General features: G+C 44.6%; 1 protein-coding gene across 1 annotated transcript in view; it reads left to right on the top strand.

The window, feature by feature from the left end:
* Positions 1-22385, top strand: part of LOC135549161 (ephrin-B3-like) — a 33880-nt gene extending 11495 nt beyond the window's left edge. Inside the window, exons 2-5 of the mRNA XM_064979203.1 lie at positions 6403-6698; positions 20060-20152; positions 20358-20414; positions 20494-22385. Coding sequence (XP_064835275.1) covers positions 6403-6698; positions 20060-20152; positions 20358-20414; positions 20494-20906 — 859 coding nt within the window. The 3' untranslated portion in view covers positions 20907-22385. The remainder of the gene's footprint in view (positions 1-6402; positions 6699-20059; positions 20153-20357; positions 20415-20493) is intronic.
* The last annotated feature ends 744 nt before the right edge of the window (positions 22386-23129 follow it).

The following is a 23129-nucleotide window of genomic DNA, read 5'->3' as shown; positions in this document are numbered from 1 at the left end:
CTCCAGCATCTTCACAAGACCCTTTGCTGTTGTTCTGGGATTGATTTGCACTTTTCACACCAAAGTACGTTCATCTCTAGGAGACAGAACGTGTCTCCTTCCTGAGCGGTATGACGGCTGCGTGGTCCCATGGTGTTTATACTTGCATACTATTGTTTGTACAGATGAACGTGGTACCTTCAGGGGTTTGGAAATTGCTCCCAAGGATGAACCAGACTTGTGGAGGTTAACACATTTTTTTTCTGAGGTCTTGACTGATTGATTTTCCCATGATGTCAAGCAAACAGGCACTGAGTTTGCAGGTAGGCCTTGAAACACATCCACAGGTACATTTCCAATTGACTCAAATTATGTTAATTATTCTAAAGCCATGGCATCATTTTCTGGAATTTTCCAAGCTGTTTAAAGGCCCAGTCAACTTAATGTATGTAAACCTCTGATCCACTGGAATTGTGATACAGTGAATTATAAGTGAAGTAATCGGTCTGTAAACAATTGTTGGAAAAATGACTTGTGTCATGCACAAAGTAGATGTCCGACCCGACTTGCCAAAACTATAGTTTGTTCACAAGAAATGTGTGGAGTGGTTGAAAAACGAATTTGAATGACTCCAACCTAAGTGTATGCAAACTTCCGACTTCAACTGTAGCTATGAAGCATGGACCATAGCCATACTCAACATAGTTGTGGGCTTCATTCCCAGCATTAAACTTTGAACCCACTTATTAGCAAGGTCAACGGCGTGTAGCCTTGAAATGCGTCGGGCCCGTAGTGTAGAGGATGTGACCTCAGGCTACGGGTTATGACAGCAGAGTAATCACTGATGTCACATACGCACTTGACTGGCAACTTGAATATAGCCGAGTATGATGGGGATGTTGAGTCATGGGAGGATGGACAGAAATGGTACACTTAGAAATGTCCCAACAAGGAGACTTAAATAGCACACATATGCTCTGTATCAAAGCATTACTATATGCCTAAACAGAGCACATGTGGCTCTGCAGAAGTGAAAAGGTACACCGTGACAGACATGATTTGATTACTCAACTCGGAGTCAGAGAGAGGAGATCGCTCACGCACCTGGCTCAAAGGCCTGCACTGTAATTCTCTAGTTACATTGCTAACTAACTGTGTGTGTAGAATAACGAGTGTACGAGAGCATATATGTGATGCGTGTGCTGAGCAGAAGGTGCACGATGTGTCCGGACAAATGAAAAGGTCACTGTCTCTCACTATCTGTTCTATCTGTGCAGATCACCGTGAACCTCAAGCTTCTCTAAATGTGGTCATAGCAGGAACAGGACCTCGTTGTAATAGAGCCCAGGTTAAAGCCCCTACATGGTACACACTGCATCATTCGTACTGTAGCCTATATCACAGCAGAAACCTCAAGGGGAAAGTAACAGCCAATGATTTATTATCATGCTCTGTCAAACGCCCCAAAACCTTGTTTCCTTCTCTTCCAAAACACCTTGATCTGAGAGAAGGAAGGAGAGGGATGAAGGAGCCTGGAGCTCCCTGGTTGATTTGTCTGCTTGTCCCGCCCTGTGTTGAAATGTCACCAGGCTCTCAGGGCAGTAAGCGCTTAATGGAGAGCCAGGGAGCTGATGCTCTCTGTACCTTCATCTGCTCAAGGGTTATTCTAAGCAGAGCTATAGTCATCTGGTGGTGTAATCTACTCTCTGTTACGTTGAGCTTGTGACTGGAGGTCTGTGAGAGACTCAAGGTGGGGAGTTTAGCATGGTTGCACCGTGAAATGACAGCGAAATTGCACGGAATTAAATGTGTCCTCAGACTGTTAACTGCTGTTGGATTTAGCAAGAATCATGGGAAGTTCACATTGGAATGCCAGACGACAAAAACCACTGCGAAATCCCACAATTCTAAGAAGTTGTATTAAAAGCGTAAACCATGGCAGCATAATTTACTCTAGGATTATTAGGGAGGAACCATTTGTGGATTAGAGTAACAATTAGAGAGCTTAGTTGTCAATGATTATTATTTTAAAAATGACATTTTACTCCAGCTTGCTGGCTCACATTGTGAAAGCACGCAGAATAACACAGACAGAGGACTATAAAAACCCAGACAGAGGACTCATCCAAGCCTGCAGCCTCCATCCCCTCACTGAAGCTGCTCTGTACTGCAGTGTTCACTCTGTTTGACTATGGTCGGTGGCAAATTGCAGTCCTGTCGAAAGTCTTGGTAGTGTTAATGACAGGGTAATGTGTGTTGTGCCTGAGATCGGCCACGCAACACAGTCACACACATGGCACTCCCTCTCTCTGAAGGAGCCCGCTGTATTCTCTTCCTCTTTGCCTGTCTGACAATGTGTCTCCATGTGTTTCCTCATCCTGTGTGTTATCTCCACCAGTGTCTTATCTCTCCCTATCCCCACTGGAGCTGACAGGACCATGACCCAGAAAACCCTTTCAGATTTCAGCCTCCGATACACTCTCTCTGTCTCTCTGTCCCTGTTTCTCTCTTCATTAGTTGAGTTCGCCCTTTTCTTTTTAAGGGTGGCAAGTAGCCTAGCGTTTAGAGCACTGGGCCAGTAACAGAAAGGTCACTGGTTAAAATGTCCAAGGTGAAAAATCTTTAGTTCACTATTTACAACTTAATCTTTGTCAGGATTTGGCCAGGGTTGTTCCGGGTTTTGGTCACTAGATGCCCCCATTGTGCTTTTTGACCTTATGTTTTTTCCCTTGTTCCCCATTATTATTTGCACCTGTGCCTCGTTTACCCTGATTGTATTTAAACCCTTTGTTTCCCTCAGTTCTGTGCTCTGTGTTTGTATGTTAGCACCCAGCCCTAGTGTTCTGTGTATTCTTGTCGATTCCGGTGGATGCTCTTGTGGAATTCTGTTTTTGAGTATCTCTTGGGGCTTTTTTGTGCTATTCCTACCACCTTTTGGATTTGCCTTTTTGTATTGAAGGACTTCTCCATTTTACTTTATTAAATACACCGTCTTAAGTACTGCTGTGTCTGCCTCATCTTCTGGGTTCTGCTGACTATTCGTGGCTCAGTTGGTTAAGTGACTGTTTCTCACTCCGGAGACCCAGGTTCGTAACCGGGTCCTGACAATCTTAGATGGTTCCTTAACCTGAAAGAACACTCTTAGAAAAAAGTGTTCTGCGGCTGTCCCCATAGGAGAAACGGAGAAACCCAAAAGGGTTCTACAAGGAACCAAATGGGGTTCTTCAAAGGGTTCTCCTATGGGGACAGCCGAAGAACCCTCTTTGGTGCTAGATAGCACCTTTTTAACAGTCACTAGAAACATCAGCTAACCTTAGACACCACAGCTAACAGTCACTAGAAATATCAGCTAACCTTAGACACCACAACTAACAGTCACTAGAAACATCAGCTAACCTTAGACACCACAACTAACAGTCACTAGAAACATCAGCTAACCTTAGACACCACAGCTAACAGTCACTAGAAACATCAGCTAACCTTAGACACCACAGCTAACAATCAATGGAAGTGATGGGGGCATGTACATTCAGAAGAAAATCTAAATCAGTTCAAATCAATGTAGTTTGATGTTACTTTAAGGTGATTTGGCAATAGGAAATAAAAACTTCCATCGGTTATTAGCTTATTTTGGCTAAAGTTAGCTGAAGTTTGTGGAGGCTGTTTAAAATAAACTTAACCAGGGATTGCTGTTCCTCCTGGCCCATAGCCTACTTTCAGGGTGAGGAACCATCTAACATCAAGTTGTAAAATAGCAAACTACTCTATTTAACCCTAGTATGCTCCAGGGGGCCTACTACTATGACTGACCCTGTAAAACAACACATTTCACTGCACCTATCATGTTAATATGGCTGACTGTGTAAAACAACACATTTCACTGCACCTATCATGTTAATATGGCTGACCGTGTAAAACAACACATTTCACTGCACCTATCATGTTACTATGGCTGACCGTGTAAAACAACACATTTCACTGCACCTATCATGTTACTATGGCTGACCTATCATGTTACTATGGCTGTAAAACAACACATTTCACTGCACCTATCATGTTACTATGGCTGACCGTGTAAAACAACACATTTCACTGCACCTATCATGTTACTATGGTAAAACAACACATTTGCACCTATCATACTAGTATGGCTGACCGTGTAAAACAACACATTTCACTGCACCTATCATGCTTCTATGGCTGACCGTGTAAAACAACACATTTCACTGCACCTATCATGTTACTATGGCTGACCGTGTAAAACAATACATTTTACTGCACCTATCATGCTACTATGGCTGACCGTGTAAAACAACACATTTCACTGCACCTATCATGTTACTATGGCTGACCGTGTAAAACAACACATTTCACTGCACCTATCATACTACTATGGCTGACCGTGTAAAACAACACATTTCATACCTATCTATGGCTGTAAAACAACACATTTCACTTGGCTGACCGTTTAAAACAACACATTTCACTGCTCCTATCATACTACTATGGCTGACCTTATAAAAACAACACATTTCACTGCTCCTATCGCTACCCGCTCCTACCCGCCTGTCCAACATCACTACTCTGGACGGCTCTGATTTAGAATACGTGGACAACTACAAATACTTAGGTGTCTGGTTAGACTGTAAACTCTCCTTCCAGACCCATATCAAATATCTCCAATCCAAAGTTAAATCTAGAATTGGCTTCATATTTCGCAACAAAGCATCCTTCACTCATGCTGCCAAACATACCCTTGTAAAACTGACCATCCTACCAATCCTCGACTTTGGCGATGTCATTTACAAAATAGCCTCCAATACCCTACTCAACAAATTGGATGCAGTCGATCACAGTGCAATCCGTTTTGTCACCAAAGCCCCATATACTACCCACCATTGTGACCTGTACGCTCTCGTTGGCTGGCCCTCGCTTCATACTCGTTGCCAAACCCACTGGCTCCATGTCATCTACAAGACCCTGCTAGGTAAAGTCCCCCCTTATCTCAGCTCGCTGGTCACCTTAGCATCTCCCACCTGTAGCACACGCTCCAGCAGGTATATCTCTCTAGTCACCCCCAAAACCAATTCTTTCTTTGGCCGCCTCTCCTTCCAGTTCTCTGCTGCCAATGACTGGAACGAACTACAAAAAGCACTGAAACTGGAAACACTTATCTCCCTCACTAGCTTTAAGCACCAACTGTCAGAGCAGCTCACAGATTACTGCACCTGTACATAGCCCACCTATATTTTAGCCCAAACAACTACCTCTTTCCCTACTGTATTTAATTTATTTATTTTGCTCCTTTGCACCCCATTATTTTTATTTCTACTTTGCACATTCTACCATTGCAAATCTACCATTCCAGTGTTTTACTTGCTATATTGTATTTACTTTGCCACCATGGCCTTTTTTTGCCTTTACCTCCCTTATCTCACCTCATTTGCTCACATCGTATATAGACTTGTTTATACTGTATTATTGACTGTATGTTTGTTTTGCTCCATGTGTAACTCTGTGTTGTTGTATGTGTCGAATTGCTTTGCCTTATCTTGGCCAGGTCGCAATTGTAAATGAGAACTTGTTCTCAACTTGCCTACCTGGTTAAATAAAGGTGAAATAAATAAATAAATGTCATACTACTATAGCTGACCATGTAAAACAACACATTTCACTGCACCTATCATGTTACTATGGCTGACCATTTAAAACAACACATTTCACTGCTCCTATCATACAACTATAGCTGACCATGTAAAACAACACATTTCACTGCACCTATCATGCTACTATGGCTGACCGTTTAAAACAACACATTTCACTGCTCCTATCATACTACTATGGCTGACCTTATAAAAACAACACATTTCACTGCTCCTATCATACTACTATGGCTGACCTTGTAAAACAACACATTTCACTGCACCTATCAAGTGTATGTGACAATACAACTCTATCTCTCCTCTTGTTCTTGTTTTGTCCTTTCAACCACTTTCTCATCTCATTTATTAAATGAAACATAACCAGTGAGAATGCTACTAGTCATGAGCTACTGGTTACCAGAAGACAGGCTAGTGGTTGATTGGGATTCTTGGCAGAAGACTATCTGATTCTGATTCACACTCACTCACTCACTCACTCACTCACTCACTCACTCACTCACTCACTCACTCACTCACACACACACACACACACACATTCATCCACAGAAAGAAACACACATACCACTCCCACAGCCATGCATGTACCCGCACACCCAGTGCTCCCACAGGCACTCGTCTGTGCCTCCAAACTGTGCCATGAATAGATGAGAGGCCTCCTCTCCAAACACAAGCTGTCAGACACAGAGATGGGTAAATATCACACTGTCAATCATTTGTTGCCATGGATACCATTCTCACCTCTCTCTGTCTCCCTCTACAGGTTCCAGGATGACAGGGGGTATGTGTTGTACCCCCAGATAGGAGATCGTCTGGACCTGATCTGCCCAGCCTCCAACCCTCCAGGCCCCCGCTCCCCCAGTGAGTATGAGTACTACAAGCTGTACCTGGTGTCCATGCGCGAGCAGGCCGACCGCTGTGAGGTGATGGGCGCGCCCAACCTGCTGCTCACCTGTGACAAGCCCAACAGTGACATGCGCTTCACCATTAAGTTCCAGGAGTTCTCCCCCAACCTGTGGGGACACGAGTTCAAGACCCTGACGGACTACTACATCATAGGTGAGGGGACCTGTGTGTGTGTGTAAGAGAGAGAGAGAGAGATATGTGAGGGGGGGAAAGGGAAACATTTTAGAAATGTGTGGTATGCACTATGGAAGCACTATCATTCCAGAACTTTCCAGTTTGTGATGCATTTCTGTGTCTCCATGAGAAAGTATTTCCATGTCTCTCACAATGAGTGACACAGATAGAGCAGTGTTGAGCAGTGCCACTGTACCTCTGTTTTCTAGCCTCTCTCTTTAGCCCCTAGCTCTGTAGTAGACAGTGTGTGTTTGTGTATGAGAGGCCTGGGGCTCAGCAGTGTGTGTACTCCCCTGCATGACAGGAGCAGATCAGCAGACTGAGCTCTACATGCTCTGATCCAGCCATGACAGTCAGACTGAGCTCTACATGCTCTGATCCAGCCATGACAGTCAGACTGAGCTCTACATGCTCTGATCCAGCCATGACAGTCAGACTGAGCTCTACATGCTCTGATCCAGCCATGACAGTCAGACTGAGCTCTACATGCTCTGATCCAGCCATGACAGTCAGACTGAGCTCTACATGCTCTGATCCAGCCATGACAGTCAGACTGATGCTCTGATCCAGCCATGACAGTCAGATGCTTTACATGCTCTGATCCAGCCATGACAGTCAGACTGAGCTCTACATGCTCTGATCCAGCCATGACAGTCAGACTGAGCTCTACATGCTCTGATCCAGCCATTACATGCTCTGATCCAGCCATGACAGTCAGACTGAGCTCTACATGCTCTGATCCAGCCATGACAGTCAGACTGAGCTCTACATGCTCTGATCCAGCCATGACAGTCAGACTGAGCTCTACATGCTCTGATCCAGCCATGACAGTCAGACTGAGCTCTACATGCTCTGATCCAGCCATGACAGTCAGACTGAGCTCTACATGCTCTGATCCAGCCATGACAGTCAGACTGAGCTCTACATGCTCTGATCCAGCCATGACAGTCAGACTGAGCTCTACATGCTCTGATCCAGCCATGACAGTCAGACTGAGCTCTACATGCTCTGATCCAGCCATGACAGTCAGACTGAGCTCTACATGCTCTGATCCAGCCATGACAGTCGGACTGAGTGCCACTCATCACACTCACTCCCCACACTGAGGAGATATGGAAAGGAATGATGACACACTCTTGTATTGCAAATCCTAACAAGAGTACTTGGAAAATATGTCTCACCTCACTGCATATAGACAATATTTTTTTTTTCAATTAAGTTTGTAAATGGTTGTTAAATGTTTGTGTTTTTTGATGAGAGCATTCTGGCTTTGTTTTTACATCTGTGTGTGTGTGGGGGGGGGGGGGGTGTAATCTAACCATGGGGAAATCACATCTAGTTAACCTATATTGATTGGCATTTGTTAATTTTTCCAATATGGCAGTAATGAGTTGGAGTACTGAGAGACAAAGAAAGCTGGGTGAGGAGAGGGAGTTTTACATATTTGCATCAACATGTTGATGTCGTTTGAGCACTGGTGTTTAATTGGCAGTGATGCATGGTGGAGAGCTCAAGGGCACAGTGGGCAATGGGGGAATGACCCAGTTGACTGGGTCTCCAGCCCACAGCTCAGTCAAGCAGCCAGACATAGGCCACCACTACCAAACCAGCCTAGCCAGCCAACATGGATTATACAAAAAAACAAGTTGTTTCAACTTATTATTATTAAGTAACTGGTTCCACAGGCTTTCGTTTTCCGTTTACTAAACGTTTCGTTCCAAGTGTTACCTGAACAAAAAATGTTGGCCAAAACTTAGCTCCAACTTGAGAAAACCTAGTCAATTTAAAATGGTGTGTTTTCTCAACTCTAAATTATAATTTGGGGAATCTTAACTAAAGAAAGCTGGTTACACACACAAACAGAGCTTTTAACATACATGATTACATTGTGCATGTTAATTTATACAGTAGTTATTATTCAACATGTCCTTACCTGGGATTTGAACTCACTACCTCTTGGTTCATGGCATTCCGATCTTCCTGCTACTCCACCATGTTGGTGCCAATTATCAGATAATCTGACTGTTCTCTCATCATTGATTTGATTGACTTATTTCAGCAATTTGAGGTTTTTCTGTATAGTTGTCTAATAAGGTTAGTGGGGAATATTATTCTGCTTTCATGTTACTCCTAAATCACTATGATTAATACAATTAGTTTTTCTTGAGTGTACTTTTAACAGAGTTGAGATTTACTTTGAAGTGCAAAGTGTAGCAATACAGGTGAAATCAGTCATTGAACTGGACATGGTGGTGTAGCAGGAAGCTCAGCCTGCTATGAACCAAGAGGTTGAGTGTTCAAATCCCAGGTGGAGACATAGTGAATATAATTTTTTACAGTGTGGGCCAAAGCTGCAGGTGTGTGTGGGTATGGTAACTTTCTCACTTTTGGGTTTTAACTGGTGTGTGTAGGTACAGTTGTGTGTCTATCTTTGTGAAGCATTGTGCTCACAAGTTATTTTCATTAGATGTAGTCAGACAAGTAGATGCAGGTATGTTGTAAGAATATTAGATTGCATAGGTGTTTTACTGTCCGAGCATTTAGTGAGCATTCTCCTGCTCTGTTGTCTTCGTGTACGGCCGTTATAGGAGCTCCGTCGACTAGGTTTGATCACTCAGCAGTCATACGGCTCCCGTGGGAGCACTTCAGCCACAGCCATCCCAACAAACAACATGAGAGAGGCAGTCAAACAATGCTTCACCATGATCACATCAAGCCAAACGCTCACTCTAAATGACTTGCCTCACAGTGGAGAGCGTCTGTCTGTGTGTGGCATTTTATCAAGCTGATGCTCCAAGTGTGACTGTCTGTGCTTGTGTGCATGCCTGTACATGCCTGCATGGGTGGGTGTGTTTTGACTGACTGCCTGACACACTGGGTACGAGTGTGTTGGCTGCTGGCAGGTTGGCCATTGACAATGTGTTTTATGGTGTCATAATGCATCAGTGTGTACTGTGTAGAGAGGTTAATAATTGAGGAGCGAGTTGGATTATTTATCAGTGTTAAGCTGAAATAGCGAAAAGGAGCAGACCGTTTGCTCGCTCTGTGTGTGTCTCCGCATGCGTGTATGCCTGCATGTAAAATATATATACAGTGGGGCAAAAAAGTATTTAGTCAGCCACCAATTGTGCAAGTTATCCCACTTAAAAAGATGAGAGAGGCCTGTAATTTTCATCATAGGTACACTTCAACTATGACAGACAAAATGAGAAAAAAATCCAGAAAATCACATTGTAGGATTTTTAATGAATTTATTTGCAAATTATGGTGGAAAATAAGTATTTGGTCAATAACAAAAGTTTATCTCAATACTTTTTTATATACCCTTTGTTGGCAATGACAGAGGTCAAACGTTTTCTGTAAGTCTTCACAAGGTTTTCACACACTATTGCTGGTATTTTGGTATTTTGGCCCATTCCTCCATGCATATCTCCTCTAGAGCAGTGATGTTTTGGGGCTGTTGCTGGGCAACACGGACTTTCAACTCCCTCCAAAGATTTTCTATGGGGCTGAGATCTGGAGACTGGCTAGGCCCCTCCAGGACCTTGAAATGCCTCTTACGAAGCCACTCCTTCGTTGCCCGGGCGGTGTGTTTTTGGATCATTGTCATGCTGAAAGACCCAGCCACGTTTCATCTTCAATGTCCTTGCTGGTGGAAGGAGGTTTTCACTCAAAATCTCACGATACATGGCCCCATTCATTCTTTCCTTTACACGGATCAGCCGTCCTGGTCCCTTTGCAGAAAAACAGCCCCAAAGCATGATGTTTCCACCCTCATGCTTCACAGTAGGTATAGTGTTCTTTGGATGCAACTCAGCATTGAGAGTTGAGTTTTTACCAAAAAGTTATATTTTGGTTTCATCTGACCATATGACATTCTCCCAATCTTCTTCGGGATCATCCAAATGCTCTCTAGCAAACTCCAGACGGGCCTGGACATGTACTGGCTTAAGCAGGGGGACACGTCTGGCACTGCAGGATTTGAGTCCCTGGCGGCGTAGTGTGTTACTGATGGTAGGCTTTGTTACTTTGGTCCCAGCTCTCTGCAGGTCATTCACTAGGTCCCCCCGTGTGGTTCTGGGATTTTGCTCACCGCTCTTGTGATCATTTTGACCCCACGGGGTGAGATCTTGCGTGGAGCCCCAGATCGAGAGAGATTATCAGTGGTCTTGTATGTCTTCCATTTCCTAATAATTGCTCCCACAGTTGATTTCTTCAAACCAAGCTGCTTACCTATTACAGATTCAGTCTTCCCAGCCTGGTGCAGGTCTACAATTTTGTTTCTGGTGTCCTTTAACAGCTCTTTGGTTTTGGCCATAGTGGAGTTTGGAGTGTGACTGTTTGAGGTTGTGGACAGGTGTCTTTTATACTGATAACAAGTTCAAACAGGTGCCATTAATACAGGTAACGAGTGGAGGACAGAGGAGCCTCTTAAAGAAGAAGTTACAGGTCTGTGAGAGCCAGAAATCTTGCATGTTTGTAGGTAACCAAATACTTATTTTCCACCATAATTTGCAAATAAAATCATTAAAAATCCTACAATGTGATTTTCTGGATTTTTGTTTTCTCATTTTGTCTGTCATAGTTGAAGTGTACCTATCATGAAAATTACAGGCCTCTCTCATCTTTTTAAGTGGGAGAACTTGGACAATTGGTGGCTGACTAAATACTTTTTTGCCCCACTGTATATATAAAAAAAATATATATATGTATGTGAGAGGAGAGAAGAGACTGTGAGAGAACATGGAACACTTGCTAGTAACAGTCCAGTGACTGTTCCGTGTGTGATCCTGTGTGTGTGTGTAAGAGAGGGGCTGTGTGATGACTGTGAATAACACAAAGTGACACGTCGCTTCCCCGATCTAGGTCAACAATCAGAACCGTACCACGCTGTAGTTGTGAGTGTTTGTGTGTAGAGAGAGAGCAACCGAAATGAGAGATGGCCTTTGTATCTGCTTGTTCATGCTTGTCTATTCAAGCATCCATCTCTGTTTTTCTGCATGTCCTTTACCGAACATCATGTGTGTACTGTGTGTGTGTTTTCTTCGCTGATGAATGTCATTCCGTACAATTCTCCAAAAAAAAATGGATTGAAAAGGTTTAACACAGTGATTCAATAACCTTCTGGTTGTGCCAGCAACTCACATTAACACAGACGTTCACACACTTTGTAAACACGGCGGCAGTAAATCTGCAGGGACTCTCTCTCTGTCACACACACACACACACACACACACACACATTGTTTTTGCAGACATTCATGTGAGCCGAGAGAGAGATTACAGTGGTCAGGGGATTGGGGGAATTCACTCCACCAGCTGTTCACTAGGGACAAGGACAGACAGACAGACAGACAGACAGACAGACAGACAGACAGACAGACAGACAGACAGACAGACAGACAGACAGACAGACAGACAGACAGAGACAGACGATACCAGGGTAATATAGAGTTGATCTCTGTAACTGCGTTATTAACTATAACATGGTGGAGCTCATGCTTGAACAGGCACTTGTAGATCTGCGTAACACACACACACACAAATTCTGCTACCACCCCTAAGGCTATGGGATTTGCTGTCATGCCAGAGGCTTAATTCTCGGTATGGTGTACAGTCCCCCAGGCAAGTCTTTAATAGACGTAGAAAAGGCCAAATAATCTGCCTGTGTGGAGCGTGAGGGTGATGATGTAATGGCTCCAGGAAGAGGATCTCTTCACCATCCTTAATCTGACTGTGCCTCTTCTCTTCAGGTTCTAGAGACAGACTGAGACCTCTCAGGTGCCAGTCAGTCCACCTCGTGTGCCTCTGAGGCCTGACAGAGAGAGAGGTACTTAATTTACATGGTCTGTGAGCAAGCACATGTTATAACATGCCTACAACCAGGAAATACCATTTAAACATTAGCGTGTCTGGGGGGGGGAAAAGTGTATTTTTTTATGACTTAGATGTTGACCTTGATACTCATATCTGACATGAGGAACATATGGAAGATGTAGAACAGATGTGTTTTTCTACACACGCTGTAGATGTATATCTATTCCTTTCTTTTCTCCCATCAGTCCTGCTACCCTCCTCCAACCAGTGACATACTTTTAATGTATGCCATTAAGAAACTAATTAGGATAATGAACAGAGAGAGGGGGGAGGCCCGTCTCCTTTTCCCAGGCTCTAACTTAACAGACTGTATCCTCTCGCATCACACACACACACACACACACACACACACACACACACACACACACACACACACACACACACACACACACACACTGCTGACAAGCTTCACACACATAGCCACACACACACATAGCTAACACGTGTAATGCTGCTACCACACACACACACACACACACACACACACACACACACACACACACACACACACACACACACACACACACACACACACACATGGGCCAAGCATTGGCATAAGTAACACAGCTAACGTGACAACACTGAGACAGTCAGCGGAGACGCCGATTTAAAAAAGAGATTTGATCCCATCTCTATCCCTCTCTCCCCCTCTATCCCTCTCTCACTTTCTCTCTTTCTCTGCTCCTCTACCCCCTTGGCTGTGATCTGACTCAGTTGTCAGACTGGGTTAGTTCGGCTGGATGGCTCTCTATAATGTCTCTTTTTATTGTGTATTTGTTCTCCTCTTTGTGAGGTTGCAGTGTGGGGGCGGGCAGGCTTTTTTGATTGTACTCGAGGGGAAAGAGCCTTAAATGATTTAGCGCAATCTCAGATCTCCAATCCCCTTTACATGTTCAACATTTCACCCTGCTCCTCTGTCAATAATACAACTCTGCCGGGCGGGAACAACGATTCACCTCACATAATGAACAGACATGATTAACGTCACCATATACTCAATTGGATGAAACATGAATGAAAAGAGACCCTTATTAAGGACATGGGAGTGTCGGCATTGGAGAAGGTCTTTGTGAACAGTGCGTAGGTGGCTATGATTATGTTTAGTCTTTGTCTTTTACAGGTTTTGGAGGGTGTGTGTATGTGTGTGACAGTTGGGCAAGGATGTATGTGTTTGGTAATGCGTCCTGGGCAGTATGGGACTGTCCGAGGGATCCAGGCAGAGCATAATCAGCCATTACACAGCTGATAGAGCACCGCTGTATTCTCTTCCTCTTTGCCTGTCTGACAATGTGTCTGCATGTGTTTCCTCATCCTGTGTGTTATCTCCACCAGTGTCTTATCTCTCCCTATCCCCACTGGAGCTGACAGGACCATGACCCAGAAAACCCTTTCAGATTTCAGCCTCCGATAGAGCCTCTACGTCTCCTCATCTCTGTCGCTCTCTAACTCTAACTCTCTCTCTCAATCTCTCTCTCCACATTCCCTGTTTCTTATTTAGTCTTCCCTTCCCTTCTCTCTCTCCCTCCCTCCCACTCCCCCTGTTTGTGCTCTCAGCCTCTCTCCCTTCCTCCCTCCTTCTCTTCTTCCATCTCCCCTGCTCTCTCTCACCTCGGTCTTATTTCTGCCATCGATTCACCTTTTCCAACCCTTCCTCCCTGCCCTATTTTGGTCCGTCTTTCTTTTACTCTATTGGAAATCAGCTCGCTGTGTTTTGGGTTTCAGCGTCATGCCCTATAACTACAGAACTAGCCAATGTGAAGAGACATTGCTCTGCAATGTAATGATGTACATGATGTACCTGAGGTACAATGCTGATGAGGGAGAGGTTTCTGTGATGAAGATGTAGACGGAGACACAGATGGCCTGCAGAGACAGAAAGCGTTGATAGCCAGAGCGGAACAGTGAAATAGAGAAGACAAGGAAAGACTGGTGATGCTGAGTCACAGGTGTGAATCTGTCTATTTAACTAAGTTGAACCCTGACCCTAAATCTGAGTACCTGCTTCAACTGCCAAGCCTTCTATTGCCTAATAACCACAGTTAGTATTCAGTGAACGGCCTCATCCAATCAAAGAGAGGTGAAGCGTCATCTGTTTCAATTTGTGTCCAATCAGGCGGTGTCCTCAGTGACTCCACGAATTACAGATTAGTGCACTGAGGCAGGGCTACTGCTATTTGGCTCCGGAGACACTGCTGCCCACACAGATTGGGGAAAATTGTTTCGGCCCAAGTTACAACCTACAAAAAAAAAACACAAATTCAATTTGAAAGAGGGTGTGTTAGCCTATAAACCAATTATTTGAAGCTTGCATGGACAGAGATGTAAGGGAGAATAGAGAGGGAAGAATCTGAGTTTTTAAAGCGGCAATCAGCGGTTCAAAGGATAAGAGTGTTCTCTGCTTCTGTTTGGGTAAAAAGCTGAGTGATGGAACTGGAGAAATGTAACCACTCTTAAAATCATAGACAGAGCTATGGATGCAAGGACTGACCATCAATAATATCATTTAAAAAATGTAACCATGTTTTGAGGCTTTATAGTGTTTTACATTTACTTTGTTTACAAACATTTGGTTCTGATGGCATGGTTGAACTAAGCTCATGAGGCATTTAGAAGTTATATTCTTCAAGAATCAATGAGTACATTTCAGTCATAAGTAAAATAATAAATAAATAAAAATATATATATATATATTTATATATATATATAAAATGGATGTATCAAATGCAGAAGGGCCCTTTATCAATACAAGGAGCCCTATTCAATCAAACCCAGTCACCAGATTCCTAAGATAAGTATATTTGTGCCTTGTTGGAAGCAGGTTTAAATCAATACGCAGGGGAATTTCTTGCAGTACACATGGTTTGGGTGAGTGCATGTGAATGTAAACGTGCGCTCATGTAGCACAATACAAAACGTGTTTTAGACCATACAGTATATCTGTTTACTATGTTAAGATGGAATAGGAGCCAATGTCTTGCACACAGTAAAAAGTATGTTACGATCAATACATCACCACAAATGGTTTATTGTCAATCCTAAATTCAGACATTTTAGCATCCTTCCACCTACTGTAACAGCCAGCCAAGTGTAAAGCTTCATCTCTGTGAGCTAAGCAGAGTTTGTTTTAATGGATGTTAAAGCCTGCCACTTTTTATGTGCCCCTCAGCCACAACATAACCTTTTCTGAGTCAGACATCAGATTCCAACCCCACTATACCAACCAGGGATTGAGCAGCACTGCACTGCATGCAGCTTGGCTGAGTCATGTTTAGAACATAGCCTACACACAGACCACACCTCATTTAGAACACCAGATAACTGTACTGCATGGAGCTTGGCTGAGTCATGTTTAGAACATAGCCTACACACAGACCACACCTCATTTAGAACACCAGATAACTGTACTGCATGGAACTTGGCTGAGTCATGTTTAGAACATAGCCTACACACAGACCACACCTCATTTAGAACACCAGATAACAGGCTTGTTAACAATGGGCTGATATGAGGCTACTGTACTTTACAACATACAGATTGCAGTCTAGATTTCCAACCATGTCTAGCCAAACCTATCCACTTCCCTGTAAGGGAACGTTGACTGCACGTTGACTGCTATGGCATTACGTTGACTGCACGTTGACTGCTATGGCACTACGTTGACTGCACGTTGACTGCTATGGCGTTATGTTGACTGCACGTTGACTCCTATGTCATTACGTTGACTGCAAGTTGACTGTTATGGAGCTACGTTGACTGCACATTGACTGCTATGGCGCTACATTGACTACACGTTGACTGCTATGGCGCTACATTGACTACACGTTGACTGCTATGTCATTACATTGACTGCACATTGACTGTTATGGCGTTATGTTGACTGCACGTTGACTGCTATGTCATTACGTTGACTGCACGTTGTCTGTTATGGCGTTATGTTGACTGCAAGTTGACTGCTATGTCATTACGTTCACTGCTATGGCGTTATGTTGACTGCACGTTTACTGCTATGTCATTACGTTGACTGCACGTTGACTGCTATGGCGTTACATTGAACGTACGCTGACTGCTATGGCGTTACTTTGAATGCACGTTGACTGCTATGTCATTACGTTGACTGCTATGGCGTTATGTTGACTGCACGTTTACTGCTATGTCATTACGTTGACTGCACGTTGACTGTTATGTCATTACGTTGACTGCACGTTGACTGTTATGTCATTACGTTGACTGCACGTTGACTGCTATGGCGTTACGTTGAATGCACGTTGACTGCTATGGCGTTACGTTGAATGCACGTTGACTGCTATGGTGTTACGTTGAATGCATGTTGACTGCTATGTCATTACGTTGAATGCACGTTGACTGCTATGTCATTACGTTGAATGCACGTTGACTGCTGCGTCATTACGTTGAATGCACGTTGACTGCTATGTCATTACGTTGGCTGCACGCTGACTGCTATGGCGTTACGTTGACTGCACGCTGACCGCTATGGCGTTACGTTGACTGCACGCTGACCGCTATGGTGTTACGTTGACTGCATGTTGCAAGGCGCATGCCGGCAAAAAAATGCAGCAGGATATTTGAGTTCAGTGACCTCTCGTAGAACAGTGTCCCTGTTTTAACACCCTGGTGGACAGAGTGGGCGAGAGAGAGACTGCCTGCCCTGTTTACCAACTTGGCCCTAATGTAGCTTCCCAATGTGTCTGTATGTGCTGCTACTGCTGATGGAGACTGGCCAATTGGGCAGAGTGACAGCTGACGTGGGCACAACTAAAGCCTGAATCTGCTGAACTGAATTCAAATGATGTTTTCAGATTCAGAGTGTGTAATAAGAATGTCCATAGGGGGAGCATCAGGTAAGGTAAGTGTACTGCCTGCGTCTGAGTGATTGAATCGAGGAGAACAGGTCGTGGCTCGGGTGGCTGGGATCCCTGATGATCTTCTTGGCCTTTCTGCGACACCTGGTGTAGGGCACTATGGTATTGAAGGCTGAGCTGTAGTCAATGAACAGCATCCTAACATATGCATTCATTTTGTCCCGGTGGGTTGTTGTGTGGGGAAAAGGGTGCATGCAAGGCACAGAGATTTCTTTAATTTCACATGGGATGGGTTAAACGGGTCACGATTTAGCCCGGTTAAAGGCTGGGTAAACCCATCTTTTGGAGTTACAACACAGGTCAATCGCTTAGCTGCTCTCTCACTTAGAAGAGAGGGGGAGGTTTGGCAAGGGGAGGAGGGGGGGTGGGGTTGGCCTAAGCTGGTTACTCGCTGGGTCAATTTAGGATATGCCAGAGGCGAAAATACCCCCCCCCCCTCCTCCTGTCGCTTGTCTGTGTATAAATCCTCCTCTGTTACAGAGTGGGTGTGCTTGTGTGTTAATGGGTCAGTCTTGTTTTATTTAAATGTATTAACAACTTTCCCTTTTGTCTTGTGTTGGGGGTTTTTCTGAGCAACTTCCGCCTGTCTGTCCGTGGCTGTACATCACGCCCTCTCTCTCTCTTTCTCTCCTTCACCACAGATCATCATCTCCATTACTCACTCCTCCTTGGTTATCATCTCCATTACTCACTCCTCCTTGGTCATCATCTCCATTCTTTCTGGTCATCATTCCATTCTATGTCTCATCTCCATTAACTCCTCCTTGGTCATCATCTCCATTACTCACTCCTCCTTGGTCATCATCTCCATTACTCACTCCTCCTTGGTCATCATCTCCATTACTCACTCCTCCTTGGTCATCATCTCCATTACTCACTCCTCCTTGGTCATCATCTCCATTACTCACTCCTCCTTGGTCATCATCTCCATTACTCACTCCTCCTTGGTCATCATCTCCATTACTCACTCCTCCTTGGTCATCATCTCTATTACTCACTCCTCCTTGGTCATCATCTCCATTACTCACTCCTCCTTGTGTCTCTCTTCTTTCTGCTTCTCATTTAATTAACCTAACATGCTTTCTGTTCTCTATCATTCCATTATTTAATGCTCTTCTGTTCTATCACTCATTCATTTATGTTTTTTTACACCTAATTGGAAGAGAAGGAGACAGGGAGACAGGGGAGAGAGAGAGATACCTTTCCTTACAGCTATACTTCACCTACTGTTGTAATCTAAAGCCTCAAGTGGTAAATAGGAGGTAGAGGCTGTAGGAGGGTGTCATGTGGTGTGATTATGGCTGATGAGGGTTTAAATGGCCACTGGTCTTGGTTTGGATTAATATGACTGGGTTTGGATTTAAAAGGTCAGGGGATGTGGCTGGGTTGTGGTGGTCAGTGTGTCTGGGGTATTGTGTGCGTGTTATGGCTGTGGGTTTGGGTTCACAGTGTGTCTGATAGAACATGGCTGTGGGTTTGGGTTCACAGTGTGTCTGATAGAACATGGCTGTGTCTTTGGGTTCACAGTGTGTCTGATAGAACATGGCTGTGGGTTTGGGTTCACAGTGTGTCTGATAGAACATGGCTGTGGGTTTGGGTTCACAGTGTGTCTGATAGAACATGGCTGTGGGTTTGGGTTCACAGTGTGTCTGATAGAACATGGCTTCTGGCTTCCTGCTTAGACCTTGTCTGATAGAACATGGCTGTGGGTTTGGGTTCACAGTGTGCCTCATAGAACATGGCTGTGGGTTTGGGTTCACAGTGTGTCTGATAGAACATGGCTGTGGGTTTGGGTTCACAGTGTGTCTGATAGAACATGGCTGTGTCTTTGGGTTCACAGTGTGTCTGATAGAACATGGCTGTGGGTTTGGGTTCACAGTGTGTCTGATAGAACATGGCTGTGGGTTTGGGTTCACAGTGTGTCTGATAGAACATGGCTGTGGGTTTGGGTTCACAGTGTGTCTGATAGAACATGGCTGTGGGTTTGGGTTCACAGTGTGTCTGATAGAACATGGCTGTGGGTTTGGGTTCACAGTGTGTCTGATAGAACATGGCTTCTGGCTTCCTGCTTAGACCTTGTCCCCCTGACCAGAAGGCCCAGCTGTGCCATGGTTTTGTGTGTGTGTGTGTGACACGTGTGATAACCAAATAAATAAAATCATTTACCTTGAAGCGTGTGTGTGTGTGATGTCTGTGGTGTGTGTGTGTGTGTGTGTGTGTGTGTGTGTGTGTGTGTGTGTGTGTGTGTGTGTGTCAAGCTTAGCCTTTTCTTAACAACACTGTCATCTCTGTTTTGTGTGTACTAATTTGTGTGTGTGTGTGTGTGAGCTTGCCTGATGTTACGTGTTGAAGTGTGTCACGTTAGAGTGTGTAAGTGTGGTTTCAGAATATATGTATGCATGTATGTATTACCATGTATGAAAAAAGATGGGAATAATTTGAGGGCTTTTGACTCCATGTAGTTTGCTGCTGAGCTAATCCAACCTGACAGTATTTACTTCAACTGCATAGTTTGACATGTGTGTGGGATAGTGTTAGGTATCTCTCTGACGGTCGTCTTCCACTCCTCCTCTTCCTCTCTTAGCTACCTCTGATGGGACGAGGCAGGGTCTGGACAGCACGAGAGGAGGAGTGTGTGTGACACGAGGGATGAAGGTGATTCTCAAAGTGGGACAGAGTGAGTATCATCACCATCCTTACTGTTAAATATATATATATTATCTTTGATTTGCTGTAATTAGTCTTTCAATAGTAATCATCCTCATATAAATTCATCTGCATGGGGTCTGGCATATTCTTGTACAGATTTTGTAACAATATTCATGAAACTGTGCTATGTAATGTTGTTCACAACCGTAAAGAAACTGTGTGATTTCCCATAGATGCATATGGCCTCCCACCCAAACCGAAACCAGACCCAAACCGCTTACACCCCAAAGGTACAGTACTCTCCTCACTGGTTTAATGATACAGTATCTACAGTATTAGTCATTGATCCTAACCCCTCTTCCCTAACAGGGAACAGTACCACGCCCAAGGCTGGTGGAGAGGGCGAGGGGAACAACCCTTTACCTTCCTCTAACGTGGCGGTGATCACTGGAGCGGCAGGGGGCGGAGCCTTCCTCCTCATCGTGACTTCTGTCGTCTGTGTGGTGTGTTACCGCTGGCGACAGAACAAGCGCTCTGAGACCCATCACCCCACCCTGACCCTGGCCACCCTAACCCCCAAGAGGGGCAGCAACAACGGGGCAGGCTCCTCCGCCGGAGGAAACAACGGCTCGGAGCCCAGTGACATCATCATCCCGCTGCGGACTTCAGACCAGGCTTACTGCCCACACTACGAGAAGGTGAGCGGGGACTACGGTCACCCCGTCTACATCGTCCAGGAGATGCCCCCCCAGAGCCCAGCCAACATCTACTACAAAGTATGAGGGAGACATCTAGACGGCCCAGCTGGCATAGACGCAGTATCCACAAATAGACTGCTGTTTTCAATGTAGAAATCCAACTGTCCCTCTAGCTCCCTCCACACCCTTATCCTCACACCTCCCTCTCTATGACTGACTGTCGGGATGGCTGCCCTCACCCTCCTGCCCTATGGACTGTACTGTACAGTGGTCTGCCACTGTGGATGGATGGATGGGGGGGTGGTTGTGTATTTGTGGGGGTAGGACCTCTTCCCTGCTTTGAACCCTGTGATTGGGTCCATGAGGCCTGGACATGAGGGCCGTTAAACTGATTGACTCACAGTGGCAGCGGCTCAGTGTTGCCTCTCACTCAAAGTGAGAGCTGACACTAGATATGAAATGTCAAAACTTTCCAAATGGTTAGTCTGTGTGTGTGTATATTTGCGTGAGTGAACGTGTTTTTGTGTGCGTGCTCACAGCAGTACGTCTGCTCGTTTGTGGTGCGTGATAACTTTTGTTTTCGGGGTATGTCAGTCTTAAAACCAAAACCACACGAGCAAATATCAAAGCAAGATTTCTACCCACGGTCATCCTTTACAGATGACATAATATAATGATTTCCTAACTCGTTTGTAGATATTTCAGTTCAGATTTCTGTTAGGCACCGTTTTCTTGTCAGTGTTGTATGTTCTCTGTTTTGGAGTCTAGATGAGATCTAGGTACTGATATTTAGGATTGTGTTTTGTGTTCGTCTTCGAAATGAAGGATCTACTCTTCCTTTATCCCATCCTCTCACTCACTCTACAATGCCTTAGCATTGAAATAGTTCACTTTTCTGTATATAAAGTTTCACAGAGGAAGGAAGAGAACAGCACAAAAGAGGTGTACTCAAGAAGAGGAAGCAGTATTGGCAACGTGTTTGAACAGACGAACCCACAAACACTGTGATTCTCCCATACTGTACACACAGCTACACACACACATCCACACACAGCTACAGAAACCTTTAACCCCACTGTATTGTTTATGTTGCTTCTCTGTGACTGGTGAAAGTGTCTTATTTCGAGACAAATGATCTGTTTGGTTTTGTGGCAGCTGCAGTCTCTTTTCATTCCCCACAATGCATTGGTAGCTGATGACCAACGGTTGGCTGGCTGAGGAGAGGAATGCAGCGAGTAAAGAAAGTGAAAAGGGTCAGAGGTCATCGTTGAAATGCCACAGACGATAGTCAACATATATAGCACCATGGTGGAGTCCATGCCAATGTGACTTAGAACATCCTTTGTCTACGGGACCGTTTCAACACAATGTGCACGTAACAAGTGCTATGGAGGAAATGTCTTACATGCTGGCTTTAAAAACTCAGTCCTCGAGTCTCAGGACCACACCTCATACACAGAAATAGATGTATTGTTTCATGTTTTCATACAAACTAATGGATTCCTATTGTCGTTTTTATGTAGTGTGATGATTTCTAGGATGTTGAGGTCAGAGTGTTGGAGGAAGTGATCGGAAACATCACAGATCAGTCCAGCTCCGGCTGGGTCTGACACCTCTCTGGGTCTGACACCTCTCTGGGTCTGACACCTCTCCGGGTCTGACACCTCTCCGGGTCTGACACCTCTCCGGGTCTGACACCTCTCTGGGTCTGACACCTCTCTGGGTCTGACACCTCTCCGGGTCTGACACCTCTCTGGGTCTGACACCTCTCTGGGTCTGACACCTCTCTGGGTCTGACACATCTCTGGGACATTTCATCACTCTGGGACATTCTGGACCTCATACTTACATCACAACTCTTTCGACAACATTGGACTCTGATTGGACAACAAAGCAACATCACACTACCTGAGACATGGCGGCAGACGCCTCTGATAAGAAAGTGATTTTCTGGGTGCTAGAATAAACATGTCCTGTCCTTGTGTACCTTTCAAGACATTCTGCTTTTAGTTCTCTACCAGGGACCAGCTGGACTTAAGGCCAGTGTAATTCTGTGTCCCATTCTACTGTATTCTGTGTACCATATGCCATAGTGTTTCATTTGCCATAGTGTTTCATTTGTCTTTCTCAACTGCTATTTTCCACTCAGTCATTTTGTGCCAATAACCTCATCCAGAGGAGGGGGCCCTGCTTTTCAGAACTGAGGAGAGATGGATCAGGTGTTGGTGAGACAAGGGATGAGACAATGGTTTGATGTGGTAGGCAGATGGTTAAGGAGACCTTTTTGAGATCGATGAGACTGAATGT

The sequence above is a fragment of the Oncorhynchus masou genome, chromosome 12 (assembly GCF_036934945.1).
Source record: "Oncorhynchus masou masou isolate Uvic2021 chromosome 12, UVic_Omas_1.1, whole genome shotgun sequence".
NCBI lineage: Eukaryota > Metazoa > Chordata > Actinopteri > Salmoniformes > Salmonidae > Oncorhynchus > Oncorhynchus masou.
This window is presented reverse-complemented; position numbering and strand designations above follow the sequence as displayed.